Source organism: Limanda limanda, chromosome 2 (genome assembly GCF_963576545.1).
Source record: "Limanda limanda chromosome 2, fLimLim1.1, whole genome shotgun sequence".
NCBI lineage: Eukaryota > Metazoa > Chordata > Actinopteri > Pleuronectiformes > Pleuronectidae > Limanda > Limanda limanda.
This window is the reverse complement of record NC_083637.1, coordinates 19,202,635-19,215,853: the sequence shown is the minus strand read 5'-3', so window position 1 is coordinate 19,215,853 and position 13,219 is coordinate 19,202,635. Positions and strand designations below refer to the sequence as shown.

At 42.5% G+C, this 13,219-nt stretch overlaps 2 protein-coding genes across 2 annotated transcripts; one reads left to right on the top strand and one right to left on the bottom strand.

The window, feature by feature from the left end:
- Positions 1-5,296, top strand: LOC133017651 (ATP-dependent RNA helicase DDX39A-like). Its single transcript, XM_061083795.1, has 10 exons — positions 1-69; positions 1,086-1,293; positions 1,473-1,600; positions 1,846-2,122; positions 2,436-2,554; positions 3,321-3,452; positions 3,653-3,762; positions 4,119-4,263; positions 4,592-4,739; positions 5,039-5,296. Exons 2-10 carry the CDS (start codon positions 1,086-1,088, stop codon positions 5,053-5,055), a joined length of 1,284 nt encoding a protein of 427 aa, XP_060939778.1. The 5' UTR covers positions 1-69; the 3' UTR covers positions 5,056-5,296.
- A 2-nt stretch (positions 5,297-5,298) lies between these two features.
- On the bottom strand, positions 5,299-11,793 carry LOC133017662 (CCN family member 1-like). Its single transcript, XM_061083806.1, has 6 exons — positions 11,610-11,793; positions 10,511-10,724; positions 9,439-9,686; positions 8,242-8,353; positions 7,811-7,992; positions 5,299-6,846 (listed from the first exon to the last, which is right to left on the bottom strand). The coding sequence occupies exons 1-6, from the start codon at positions 11,661-11,663 to the stop codon at positions 6,541-6,543; spliced, it is 1,116 nt and encodes a 371-aa protein (XP_060939789.1). The 5' UTR covers positions 11,664-11,793; the 3' UTR covers positions 5,299-6,540.
- Positions 11,794-13,219: the final 1,426 nt, after the last annotated feature.

Genomic DNA, 13,219 nt, shown 5'->3' with positions numbered 1-13,219 from the left:
CCAGTTCTTGCTAGTTCTCTGCTGCTGCGCACACAGACGTCGACAGGAAAAAAAATACGTCACATCAAGGTAACGTTTTGACGCATTTGTGCTTTTCACAGCAAACCCACTTCCCACTAAGCGCTTCGTTGTTATCAGCGATGAAACGGTTTGAATGCTCTGTCGCTGGAGCCAAAGTTGTGCGATTGGAAATTCGCTTTGGTAGCTAACACGCTAGCCGCAACATCGCTAGCTTAATTTTTAAAAAAGCCCGTTTTTCATTTGAGTTGGTCAGGTAGCTCCAGCTGCTCACCAGTGGTCATTAACCACCTTCTCCTTTTCACCGAAGATACCGAATGCAGCGGTGCGATGTTGGAAAGTAGCGTGTGAGTCCCGGTCAGCGGTTAGCCATTAGCTTGCTTACTAGCCGGTTTGAATGAAGGAGAACCCGGAGAAATCTATTGTCGATGAGTGCGCTGCCTCCGCCGGGTCCCCCACCGGCCCGCTGGGCATGAGTCAGCGCAGTTTAAATCGCTCAACGTCCCCATATAATTCAGTTTAATTAAAGATCAAATTGTTATAATAATTAATTCATTTTGATGTGAACCACCGCTGCGGCCTTCTAGTATTTTGGACCTTGCAGCCAACAGGCAGACTCAGGTTCCTGCTCATTGTAAAGTGAAGCTAGTGCCTAAACTTTGTTCTGTTCGTTCTTTAAACAGTGAATCACTAACACAGCCCTTAAATTAACGGTTGTACAGTATCACGTAAGTGCTGGGGGAAGTGTGAACAATAACATCGCATGAAGAGATAACGTAAGATAAATATGGCATCGCTAAGTAATAAGTACCATGCAACACGGAACTGGTATGATAATAATACTTAAGTGTAAGGAATATCAAAAATAGAAAAGTATAAATGGAATCTAACAAATATATACAGTGTATAAACAGGGACGATATGTGCAGTGTGAGAATATACTTTTTGCAATCAATAAAGAGTCATTCATAATATTCTTATATTTCTTGTACATATAAATCAGCCTATTTTTGGCACATTCTGAGTAAATTTATGAGATCCTCCCAATTTACATGTAATACAAACAGATGGCTGAGAACGACGTTGATAATGAACTTCTGGACTATGAGGAGGATGAGGAGCCGCAGGGAGTCCCCGAGAGTGGCACCCCAGCCAACAAGAAGGAGGTGAAGGGGTCCTACGTCTCCATCCACAGCTCCGGCTTCAGAGACTTCCTCCTCAAACCAGAGCTTCTCCGTGCCATTGTTGACTGTGGTTTTGAGCATCCCTCAGAAGGTGAGTGTTGAGTTGTTCAAAAGATCAAAATGGCTTGGATACAATTCTCATTTTAAAACAACAGTTTGACACTTTAAATCGGGACTTGCTCCTCCACAGAAACAATATCATATTAAATTAAATTAATAGTGTTTTTGACATTTTCACTTGTTGACAATTGCCATTTGTTCTATTTACAGTCCAACATGAGTGTATTCCTCAAGCAATCCTGGGCATGGACATCCTGTGTCAGGCAAAGTCTGGTATGGGAAAGACAGCTGTGTTTGTACTTGCCACCCTGCAGCAGATCGAGCCTGTGGATGGGCAGGTGAGTTGTTTGAACAAGCTAATACATCCTCCATATGTTTTCATACTTTGTGTTTCAAGCTGATTAGATTTCAGATGTTGGGCTGTTCTCAGTCTTGTGACCTCTTCTGTTAAATAAGTTAAACAAATATGTTTGCCGTGTTCCTGCTCAAAAATTAGTATGTTGGAAAACAAAATGGGAGAGTTGGACTTGAGGACAAGTACAGCCCAGAAGTAAAACTAATGTCCTTATTCCCTGCACTCCAGGTGTCTGTCCTTGTGATGTGCCACACGCGAGAGTTGGCCTTCCAGATCAGCAAAGAGTACGAGCGCTTCTCCAAGTACATGCCCACTGTCAAGGTCTCGGTGTTCTTTGGCGGCATGGCCATCAAGAAGGACGAGGATGTCCTGAAGAAAAATTGTCCTCACATTGTCGTGGGAACTCCAGGACGTACCCTGGCCCTCATCCGCAACAAGACCCTCAGTGTGAAGAACATCAAACACTTTGTGCTCGACGAGTGTGATAAGATGCTGGAGCAGCTCGGTGAGTGAGAGGAACAAATATGTCTTACAGAAGATGGGTGAGAAACTTGATTCCAAATCTGCCTTTTGGTTGCATGTCATCTGCTTCTTTGGGACATTACCCACCTATCATGGGGCATTTATTGTGAAAATGTTTTGTCGATGAAATTATCGCACAGTCTTCTATTAGTACTTGTATATTGTAATATACAGTTTTCAAATTAAACGTTAGCTAGTGAAAGTGCTGCCTTAAATCTGGTAGAAGATAAAGAGCATGTTAATAGTAGTTTCTATTTTTCAATAATAGATGTGTGCTATTTGTTTTTTTGCTGCAGACATGAGGCGTGATGTCCAGGAAATCTTCAGGCTGACACCCCATGAGAAGCAAGTTATGATGTTCAGTGCAACATTGAGCAAGGAGATCCGCCCCGTTTGCCGCAAGTTCATGCAGGATGTGAGTTATCATTGACCTTTGTCTCGAATTGAACTTGCTGCTGCTCCAAGCTGAGAAAGTATACATTGAATTTCATAAGATGTATATATATTTTTTCGCCGGTTTTCTTAGTCTTTCTACTTTTATTCAATCTGATCGATCAAAGAGGTGTAAATAATTTCCAAGTAGCTCAGGTGTGCTGGAGCTTCTTTCAATTTGTATTCTTGCTCTGTTGCATAACCTTCCCTCCTTTTTATGCAAATAGACGTTACTACAAACATTGCTTCAGTGGCATGAAAGTTAGAAGTGAGCTTTCCTTTTTTTATATACATTATTACATCCATGTCATCTCAGGGCTATTCCAGTTTTGTGTTTGTATCGAAACCCCTCATTGCTTTGCCCACTTGTAGCTGTCAGTGTCATAAGTGGCCATATGAGAGGGGGAAAGTGATCCTCCTTAACAGATTTGACTCGGTCAGGACATCCACCCCTTCTGGCTCTGCTGCAAGGAGAACAAGTTCCATAAAAACTTGGTGCAAGCTCATTATGGAGTGGTCATACGTAGAGCTCAGAAAAACATGAACCAAGGGGAACTACAGAAAAAAGTTTTCAGACTTATTTATAATAAAGTTTTCCCCTCATGTAATCCTCCTTACTTTCTTCATGCATGCTTCAAGGCCTCCTCTGTATTATGACATTTCTGATGTGGTCTGTAGAGATGGTTTATGTGTGTTAATTGGTTTGTGAGAGAGACACCCAACATTTTCCTCCTGTTTTTGTTGTGTAGCCCATGGAAGTGTTTGTGGATGATGAGACCAAGCTGACACTGCATGGCTTACAGCAGTATTACTGCAAGTTGAAGGACAGTGAGAAGAACCGAAAGCTGTTTGACCTGCTCGATGTGCTGGAGTTCAACCAGGTACAGTTTGTAATCATTTCAGATGATGACTCAGAATTAGTCATGTACACATTAAAACATTTTTAATCTTTCTGCAAAAAATGCACATTGATTTTTATTTTTGGTTAAACTTGTATCCCTTGTCCTGTAATTCCAGCCTATTTTGTTGTTTATGCCTTTCCCAGTAAAACAGGCAAGTGTCTTGTTTTGGCTCCTGCTAGGTGGTGATCTTTGTGAAGTCAGTTCATCGCTGCGTGGCTCTGTCTCAGCTGCTGGTGGAGCAGAACTTCCCGGCTATTGCCATCCACAGGGGCATGGCACAGGAGGAGAGGTAGATTTATCTTTTTTTGCAATGATTGTCTTTTTGCTTAATCTGTATTGGACGGGCACTTTGCTGATTTCACTATCTTCCGAATGCCAAAATGTAGGGAAACAAAATATGACTGTGCTGTAATTTGTCCCTGGTCAGCTAAAACGTTTTAATAATTAACTTTGCTTGACAACAACAGCATTGTAGTTAAACTGGTCCGCTGGGCAGTATGAACTCTAAAGTTGAATTTACAAGCAGTTTTATGTGGAAGATTAGATTGTATTACAGGTTTGCAGTAAATGTTCTTAGTCACCTTCGCTTGAACTGGAATAATATCTTGCTAATACTTTTCCTGTTGTTGCCCATTCCTCCCCCAGGTTATCCCGGTATCAGCAGTTTAAAGACTTCCAGCGGCGGATCTTGGTTGCAACCAACTTGTTCGGCCGAGGCATGGACATTGAGCGAGTCAACATCGTCTTCAACTACGACATGCCAGAAGATTCTGACACTTACCTTCACAGAGTCAGTACTATTATATAATTTGTCATGTATTTGAGAAATGTTAACATTTTAATTTCCAAAGCATACAAACCGAGGACTGAAGTTTGCACCAAATTTACGATAAAAATCCTGATTTGGTTAGAAATAACACTGTAAAAAGAACCAGCAACCTGTGTTAATTTGAAGGCTGTATTTAATGCTACACAATCAGAACATTTTGGTTTGAAATATGGAGTCGGAATGAAATCCAAACTTTTGTCCTGCTTCCTTTCGTATGGAAACTTGTGGCATTTTTGTTTCCTTTCAGCTGAGCCTCTTGTAAGCTCAACCTTTTTTCTCTGCCCCTCAGGTGGCCCGCGCTGGCAGGTTTGGGACAAAAGGTCTTGCCGTCACTTTTGTGTCAGATGAGACAGACGCCAAGACCCTGAATGAGGTCCAAGACCGCTTTGAGGTCAATGTGGCAGAGCTACCAGAGGAGATTGATATTTCCTCTTACAGTAAGTTCTCTTGTCTTTTACAGCCGTCTTACAATTGTCCTTTCAGTAAACAAGTATTTTATAAGCAACAGGTATACAGAACCTATTTTTTTTCTACATCATCTCACTATTCTTCAAGGCTTTTTGCTCGTGTCACTGGAGAGAAAATGTAGGGAAATAAAGAAGTGGTCTTGCAGCCAAAAAAGTCAAACAAGCACGTTGCTAGATATTAAAAAACTCTTAATTATGAATTTGCTGAACATTTGGTTTCTTGGCCTTGTGTAATAATAACTTATTTTTTTCCTTTTTCCTCTTTTCAGTTGAACAGTCCAGATGAGCCTGAAGTCGTTCCAATGAAGATTGTGTTTGAACCTTGGTATTGCTGTATTTTGATGGAGACAAATAAGCTCAATGTTTAATTTTAAAGTCCCCCCTCCCTCCATATTTGTTTGCAAGTTCATGAAGGTAAACCATTTCTTTTTATTTTATGTGTTTACGGGGTACTTGTTTTAGTGTTTTTTTCTTGTTCTACCATGGATATATTGTTTTGGTTAAAGAAATAAAGTTTTTATACCTCGTGTGATGTTGTTAGATTTAATTTGCGCTTGTAAGTATGCCAGATGTTGCATTAAAGAAAAAGACACAAACAAAATCATCAAACACAATCTGTGTCGTCACTTTTGAATGTAGGTAATTCTTCTCATAAGCAGAGGGTGCTGTTGTAGCAGTTTTAAATACACAGTCACTGTTTCCCCAACACTTGACTCTGAAGTGACTGCCAGGTAGGATCATTTGAAACTGAACAAGTTGAGTTAAATAAAACCTCATGAAACCTGAGTCCAGCAGCCATTTTTATCCTATGGATGGACCAACACAATTTTGTGACGGCTACACAGTTGTCTTAATGACCCTTATAAAACCTTTGCACAAAATAAAGAAAATGCATTAACAGTCATTGTGATCCAAAATGCAATAATTAAAAAAAAATATGCATGATATGCATTTAATGCACAAACAAGAAATCCAATGTCTAGGAAAAGTGTTGGCATTGTTCCAGTCCCTGCTGACATTTGTTTCAGTTCCAGGTAATGTTCCTTATCTTTGATAAGGCAGCGTCACGAGGAATCAGCGTCATAGCTTGCTGTGTGTAAATAAAGTTCTAGATGGCTTAATGTGCCAGCATGTCAAAAACAGCACAGTTGATGCAGCCTGTCTTAATGTTCATAATATGCCTAGTCCACCTTTTGCATTATACTCAAGAGTTTTCTACAGGAGAAACTGCAGAAGTTATTCTTTTGTTGCTTGTACTGAGCAACGCGTCTTGGGATATGAAGACATTACCATCTCAGTATTTGAGGTTATCGATGCAGGTGAAGGGATCCTTTTACCCCTGCCGTCAAACGTTATAGTTCAGTAAGTTTCAGTGCTAAACAAAGTGCGCTGTTGCTCTGGTAGTGTTTCACTTCTCAGGCTGATCTGAGTCGTAATAAAATATCCCCAACATCTGAACCAGCAATCGGACCAGAGTGGAGAAGGTCGAGGGGCGCTTCAGGGCTCTAGTTTAGGTCCCTCGTCTGTTGGAACTGAAGTGGGTAAGTGTACAATCCACTCTGGTCACACACACATTACATTAAAGGTTGCCTTCATGATTGTGAATTAAACCGGGGCGGCTCTTCCCGCCTGCAGTCTCTGTCGTCAGGATCCTGTGGTATTCACTCACTTGGAGCCAGATTAGAAAAATGACCCCTCGTCTTGAAGCGTCTTCCTTTATCAAGAAGGTCGACCTGGTCACATTCAAAAAAAACAAAAGTCCTCCTCAGTACTAGTCTATGAACTTATGTGTGTCTCCGTACATCCAGTGCTGTGGAGGAAGGGCCACTTCGTTGAGGTGGCTACAGTCATCGCTGCATTTACATGACTGGATGAACATGGCCGACCTCCGGAAACGCTCTCCGTCCGGGCAGACAAAGGTCACAGGTACAGTGCGCGTTTGGCGTGGGGAGCAGCACCTTCCGTTCGTGCACGTACCACAGTAGTTGGGTCGGTACAGTCGGACACTCACACATTCTCCATAGGACAGCCGGACAGGCTCGGGGGCTTTCTGGGTTGGGGAGCACTTCTTCCCTTTCTGTGTTTGGATGATAAAAATCGAACAGATGAGTGATACAGTGCGGATTATATTGAGTGTATATCAAGAGAAATTGACCAAAACGAGTTATGTGAATATTTTTATTTTAGAAACTCTAAAAGCTTTGCCTCTTATCTGCCCTGTCCTTTTACACAGAAGCAGATTTAAGCGGCTTTGCACTCAAACTCATTAGTTTCACATTACGAGAACCAGACTTCATCTTGTTGTGCCAAAACGGGGATTGAGCGAGGGATTATATTTACATTTAAGTGATTAATTTTAAGATTAAACCTGGATTTACCATTTTAGTGTCTTTCTCTGTTAAACACACGGACACCTGTCTGGCCACCAGAGCTTTTACTCAGCAGAGCATCAAAAGAGCTGTCGGTGTGTGTCCAACATGGAGGATTAATATAGACACACCACTTCCCTGGACTCTGAGTACACAGATGGGGCCTAGCTGTGGACAGTTGCTTGGCAGGAATGCCGGGGGTGGGGGACTATATTTAAAAAGGCGCCTGCCTGTCACCAAAACACAGCTGAGTAAATCAGCACTGCCCAGTTCCCACTGGATGTGGAGCTTCCAGAAAGTACCGCTACGATAATCTCTGTTCTTAAGCTTGGGATAAAGATGGTTTTAGCACTCAAAGCGTATTTACTCAAGGACACAACATCTAATTTTTTTCATTTTTTACTGCGCAGATTAGATTTTTTTCAGTCTCAGCTCTTTTTTTTAGTTGAGAGAGGGAAACAAGAAGGCAAAGCAAAAATGAGCAGGTATAGTTTCTCTCCATTTTCAGCAGTGGCTCGATAAAAGGTGAAATAATTCCACTCTTGATAAGTGTTATCACAAGGCGTCCAGGTTTTACCAGCAGAGACAAGTTGTTGTGATAAGAAGTTATCTTTGCAGTAATGTGGATATTTGACCTTTGCTCTCCCTCTCCTTTAGTTCAGTCTACTTCACCTTGGCTGCGACGCGCAGGCCCTGGCACGGCCGTACGGTGCAGATCCTCGTCTCCCGCTCCAGCTTACACTCAGGGTTCTTGTTGGTGATTCGGGATGAGACGCCCATCCCGCAGCTGCGAGAGCACTGGGACCAGTCTGTGGTCTGCACTGGACACTTCTTTTCCTTCAGATGGTTCCACACTGAGGAGTGTGAAAAGGTGGCAGGCAGGGAGAAAAAGAGAAACAATACACAAAGGTTAGAACAGTGGTTCCCAACCTGGGGGTCAGAACCCCATCAATAGGGTCAACAGAAAAACTGTATTCCATAGTTTCTTGTAATTACTGTTGTTTTAATTGCATCACAAAATCAAATATTTCCATCAACAAAAACTCAGACACTAACAGAACAAACTGTTATGATACATTCTAAAGCTTTTCCTGTTCTCTCACCGGGCAGGTGTTTGTAGCCATGTTCACTCTGCCAACCGCTGGACTTCACATCTGTGAGCTCGTTGGCCAGAGCCTGATCCGGTCTGGGCAGGTGGTGTTGTGGTGGAGGCACCTGTGATAAGAGATAACACAAGACTATGATGTTTGTTGGGGATTCATCTGGGCCGCAGCCACGTCTGTCTTTTGTTTACTCTTCACAATGTTGTCACCACAATGACCTGATACCAAGGGGTTACTTTCGGCGAAAGAGAAACTTCACTCTGTAACAGGAGGAAGTATCTACCAGCGACAGTATCTGTAAACAGTTTGTGACGGGAATCAGTTTGGTCTATAGGAAAGAGGAGGATTTAAAAAAATGAACACATTGTGTGGAAATAATGTGATGTCCCATTGAACTTGACCTTTTAACATCTAACCACTTTTTCCATGTGTCCAGGAAAGCAGTTCCGCCACATATGATGCAATTGCCGGAAGGTGTTCCTGAGTTATTGCGTTCACAAGGACAAAAGTTAGATTTTTAAGGTCACAGTGAACTTGACCTTTGAACCTTAAGCACCAAAATCTAATCAGTTCATCCTTGAGTCCAAAGGGAACCTTTGAACCACATTTGAAGACTCAGCGTTCCTGAGCCATCATGTTCTCGACAGATGGTTGGATGGTAGATCAACATGAAAACATTACGTCTACAACCACAGCTGAGCTCCTCTCATTTCCTTGCTCTCTGTTTCTACATGTTGAGCACTGCATGAACTGCTATTAACTGCATCCCAAGCCCCTTAACACAGAATTTAAGAATAGATAAACAGAATAATATTATGGAAGACAAGGAGGTTTTGTTTTCATCTGCATTTGTTCATTAATTAGCAGGATTATATAAAAACTACTTGTTGAAAGGATGAGGTCTGGGTTGGTTGCATTGCGATGTATTCTTTTTGTTTTACATTTCTATGGATTTCGCAGAGAATAATTCATGATGAAAAAGATCAGGCATGTTCAGGGGACCGGTATGACTGCACTTGGCAGAGGTATGGGCTCCATACTGAGTGCAATTCTAATTATGAATGCAAAAGGTTTAATCAATAAATTACTGCCAGATTTATTTTGTCAAAATGTGTCTTTCATCCTCACCTCCCTTGTTTACTATCCAGAGGTTATAACAGTGGCAGCTGATGAATTGTGATTAATTCAAACACACACCTGATGCTTAGGTGGCAGGCGCCAGGTGCCCTTGTGGCAGTCCACGCTGAAGCAGCACTGCCCGGGAATCCTGACCAGCCGTGGGTAGGGGCAGGATGGCGAAGCCGGTGGCAGTTTGTTGTTGCAGAGAGGAGCGCAGCCAACGGCGCCATCGATGCAGGTACACTGGTGTTTACAGCCGGCACGGAAACCCTCGCCGTTCTGGTAGATCCTGCTGTTGTACTCGCATGACCGTCCCTCAGATTTAGCTGGAAACACACACATTATTACTCAGCTGACACCAAACATTCAATGACATGCAAATCAGCCTTGGTAAGATGTGCACAAACTGGCTGTAGTTTTGCACAAACCATAAAGCAACAAAGTTATTCTAGGCACAAACCACAGGTTAGGTATTTCAGAGATGCATCTCTTTGTGCAGGACAGGACATGCTTTTAAGGGACCAATGAAAGAGCCTCAGCCTGCATCAGGTATGTTTAGAAGTATTATCTTATTGCAACACCTTGAATTAACCCTGTTGGGCAAAGCTTCCCTTTGCCAAAACAAACACAACACACACAAAGTCAAACAGACGAGGGCTAAGATGGAAAGGTCAGTTGAAATAAGGACAGGAAGTGTGAGACTCCTTGTCTCCTTAGCATTGGAAGAACCAGCTATTCATAGTTTGTGGGGCAGCACAGGCATGGTACAGATGGGGGGGGGGGGTGTATTTTTATCTCTGAAACCCCCCTGACATCGTCATAAAACATCTACTACTCATTAAAATATCCCATGTCCTGTTCCAGGATGTGTAGCGTGACACCTTCCTTGATCCCCAAATTGCGATGCCTTTGACTTAATGGAAAGGAGGCTAAATTAATATCCTTATTCTTGACGTCTTTTCTATGTTGCTAGACAAGTTTCATGGCCTTTTAACTTTTATATAAAGTATCACTTTCACCATATTCATTTTAAATATAGTACACCTTACACCAAATACAATATTTCCCCATACTAGGCAACTATGAAGTCAGGTATGATCTCAGTGAAATTCCTCCCGTGCCAACTTTACATTGTTCCTTCCTCCCTCACCTCGACAGATGCCCCAGTCCATGGCAACATCATTGCCGTAATTACACTCCAGCCCTTTGTGATGGTCACAAGGCCTTATGGGGCTGCAGTCCTGGTTGAGCTGTGCGGCACACACCTTGCAGCACCCACATCCATCGGGCACAGCGCTTACCCCGGGAGGGCAAACCAGAGGCTCTGCAGGGCAGTCACACACTGCAGGGCAGGTAGCAGTCACCTGGAGCGATGAGGGGGGAGAGGAAGCAGAGAGGGAGGTCACGTCATCAGAGAAAGACCCACATGATTCAGTGTCAAGGTCATGTTATGTTTCAACTAATATGGAGAGAAAAAGACTGCACAGTGAAGCACATACATGCTCATCCAACACCTGTAGTTCTTTGCCAAAATTTTGAACGTCTTGCAACGCCAACACCCACTTGATTAAAGAAAAACCACACACAATAACTGGAGAGTTTTAATCCTCAGCAGGGGTGTTCAGTGCACCACTTTGAGCTTTTCTTCCAACATCAAAGTGTTTGGCGGAGCTCTGGCCCATTTAGCCTCCTCAGGGTTTTCTCATTTTGAATCCGTCCACAGACAAAGCAGTGCGGTGCAGTAAAAGTTAAGTTACTGCTGGCCACTCGTCCCTGAGTGTCTAGACAGCTGCAGGGTTTGTACCCAGTCGACTGCTGCCTCACGATTTGAGTCATCGCAGCGGCACTAGAGCCAACTTGTTCCACTCCGTAGGAATCAACATGTCACTGTGGCTGCAAAAGTAAGACATGAGTAGACACGCTTATTACCAGGAAGGACAGGCAACTTCAGAGGAACTGGGTTCGTTATTATTACAAAACACAGATGAGGATAAAGGATACAACCCCACCCAAGACTTTTTATTTGTTTTAAGACTAAGCCTCTTTGAAAAACGGGTTAACACCAATAAGTCTAAGATCTAAGACTAAGATCTTCAGCAGTTCTTATGAGGAAGATGCCATTAAGAGACGATACAAGGCTGAAACCTTTGATATAAATACTTTTCATAAGGAGATGTTTGTGCTGGAGGTCAAAGAATATTTTAAACATTTTTAACAACAAAAATAACAACATGACATGACAATCTTACCTGTGTGATGATGACGGCTGTTGTCAGTACAGTCAGGTAGATCAGTGATGCCATAATTATCCTATGAAGATGTTCATCAAAAATTATAAATAAATATAAAACCTGTAGATTAAACTACTGTCGTCTTAATGTCAGTCTCAGGTAGTTGTTGTCTAACTATCTGTCTCTATTCGGACCTTGGTCCTTGTCCTTCTACCGGAATAAACTCTCTTAAACTCTTTATACCCACTGTGAGCCTCGGTGACACCACGCCCACAACTACAATTCTGACCAATCAGCGCGCAGGAAAACAGCCCGGGACCGTCTACACGTGGGCGGGTCCCTATCGCCAGGGTCGCTTTCTGATTGGTGGGCGTGTTTTTTTGGATGTGAATGCAGCCATTCATAAAAATCTGCAGGACCCGCTCTGTATTTATTTTATGGGTTGAAAATTAAAATGTAGCAGCCGCTTTCAAGTCACACTTAGGCACATTCCTGCTTTTGTGGCCTCCACTCTCCAAACACTAAGTAAATATATTCAGCTGGGGTTAAGACCTCCACCTATGGGGTGAAAAAAGGAGAGAAAGAAAGAAAGAAGGAAAGACAGAGAAGGGGGGAGGAAGTCCTTCTGTTTTTCCAGACTAATGTAGGTGCCAGGGCAGAAAATTAAAGTGGAGTGCATTAAGAAAATAGTAAGATAATAGCCGTTGTCAGAGACAGAGAGAACTTTGTCGGTTTCCATCACAGACTGAGAAAATGTGTTTTCCATACTTTCTATATGTAGGTATTGATTGTTTTGCTTTCTGACTATTATTTCTAACCACATGGTGCTGACATGGGAATGATGAGGATACGATCACTCGGAAAAGAACGGTCGGTGGAGTCGAGGGTGAAAGAAGGATTATTGTTTTAAGGGCAGCTCGCATGAGGGCTGGCCTCCTCCTCCTCCTCCACCTCCACCTCCTCGCTGTCTTCCTCCTCAACCACAGGTTTATGGTTTTCAGCCACACCTGCCCCAACACAGAGAACTCCTTTGATGAAAGAAATGCGATATGCAGAGGGTTGGAAGTCAGCTTCCTGCTATGAATGTCCATACTTGCACATTTCTGGCTTGGACTTAAAAAGGCCAAACATCTAACATGGTTTCTCACATGGGCTGTGATTATGTGAGCTGCTGGGAACTCTCTGCTCCGGTGAATAGTTAAACCTAATTCTCAGCCAGGAGGTAATGATCAACACCCCATATTCAGTTTCGGGCTTAAAAAGGTAAACATGCATCACTGTTGGCTCTCAGCAAGTTGTGTCAGATAAATACTAGCTTCTTGATAGCTTGAGCAAAAGTACACAGTATTATGCACTTTGCCTGGTAAATAAACAAATATTTCTCAATATTTATGCCGTGTCCAGATTCACATTTAACCCGTATTCTACCTCTTTCTACACTGTACGTTACTTTCGCTCAAATCATATTTTTTTTGGTCTGAATGTGCTTTTTATAATGTTCCTATTTAAAATGTATTTACCTTTCTGTTGATGTCTTTTGAGAGGGCATACACTGTATTTAACTCCACCAAGGAGTTTATGTTTCAGTCTGCATCTGTTGTTATTAAACAGGAATACCCAGAAAAACT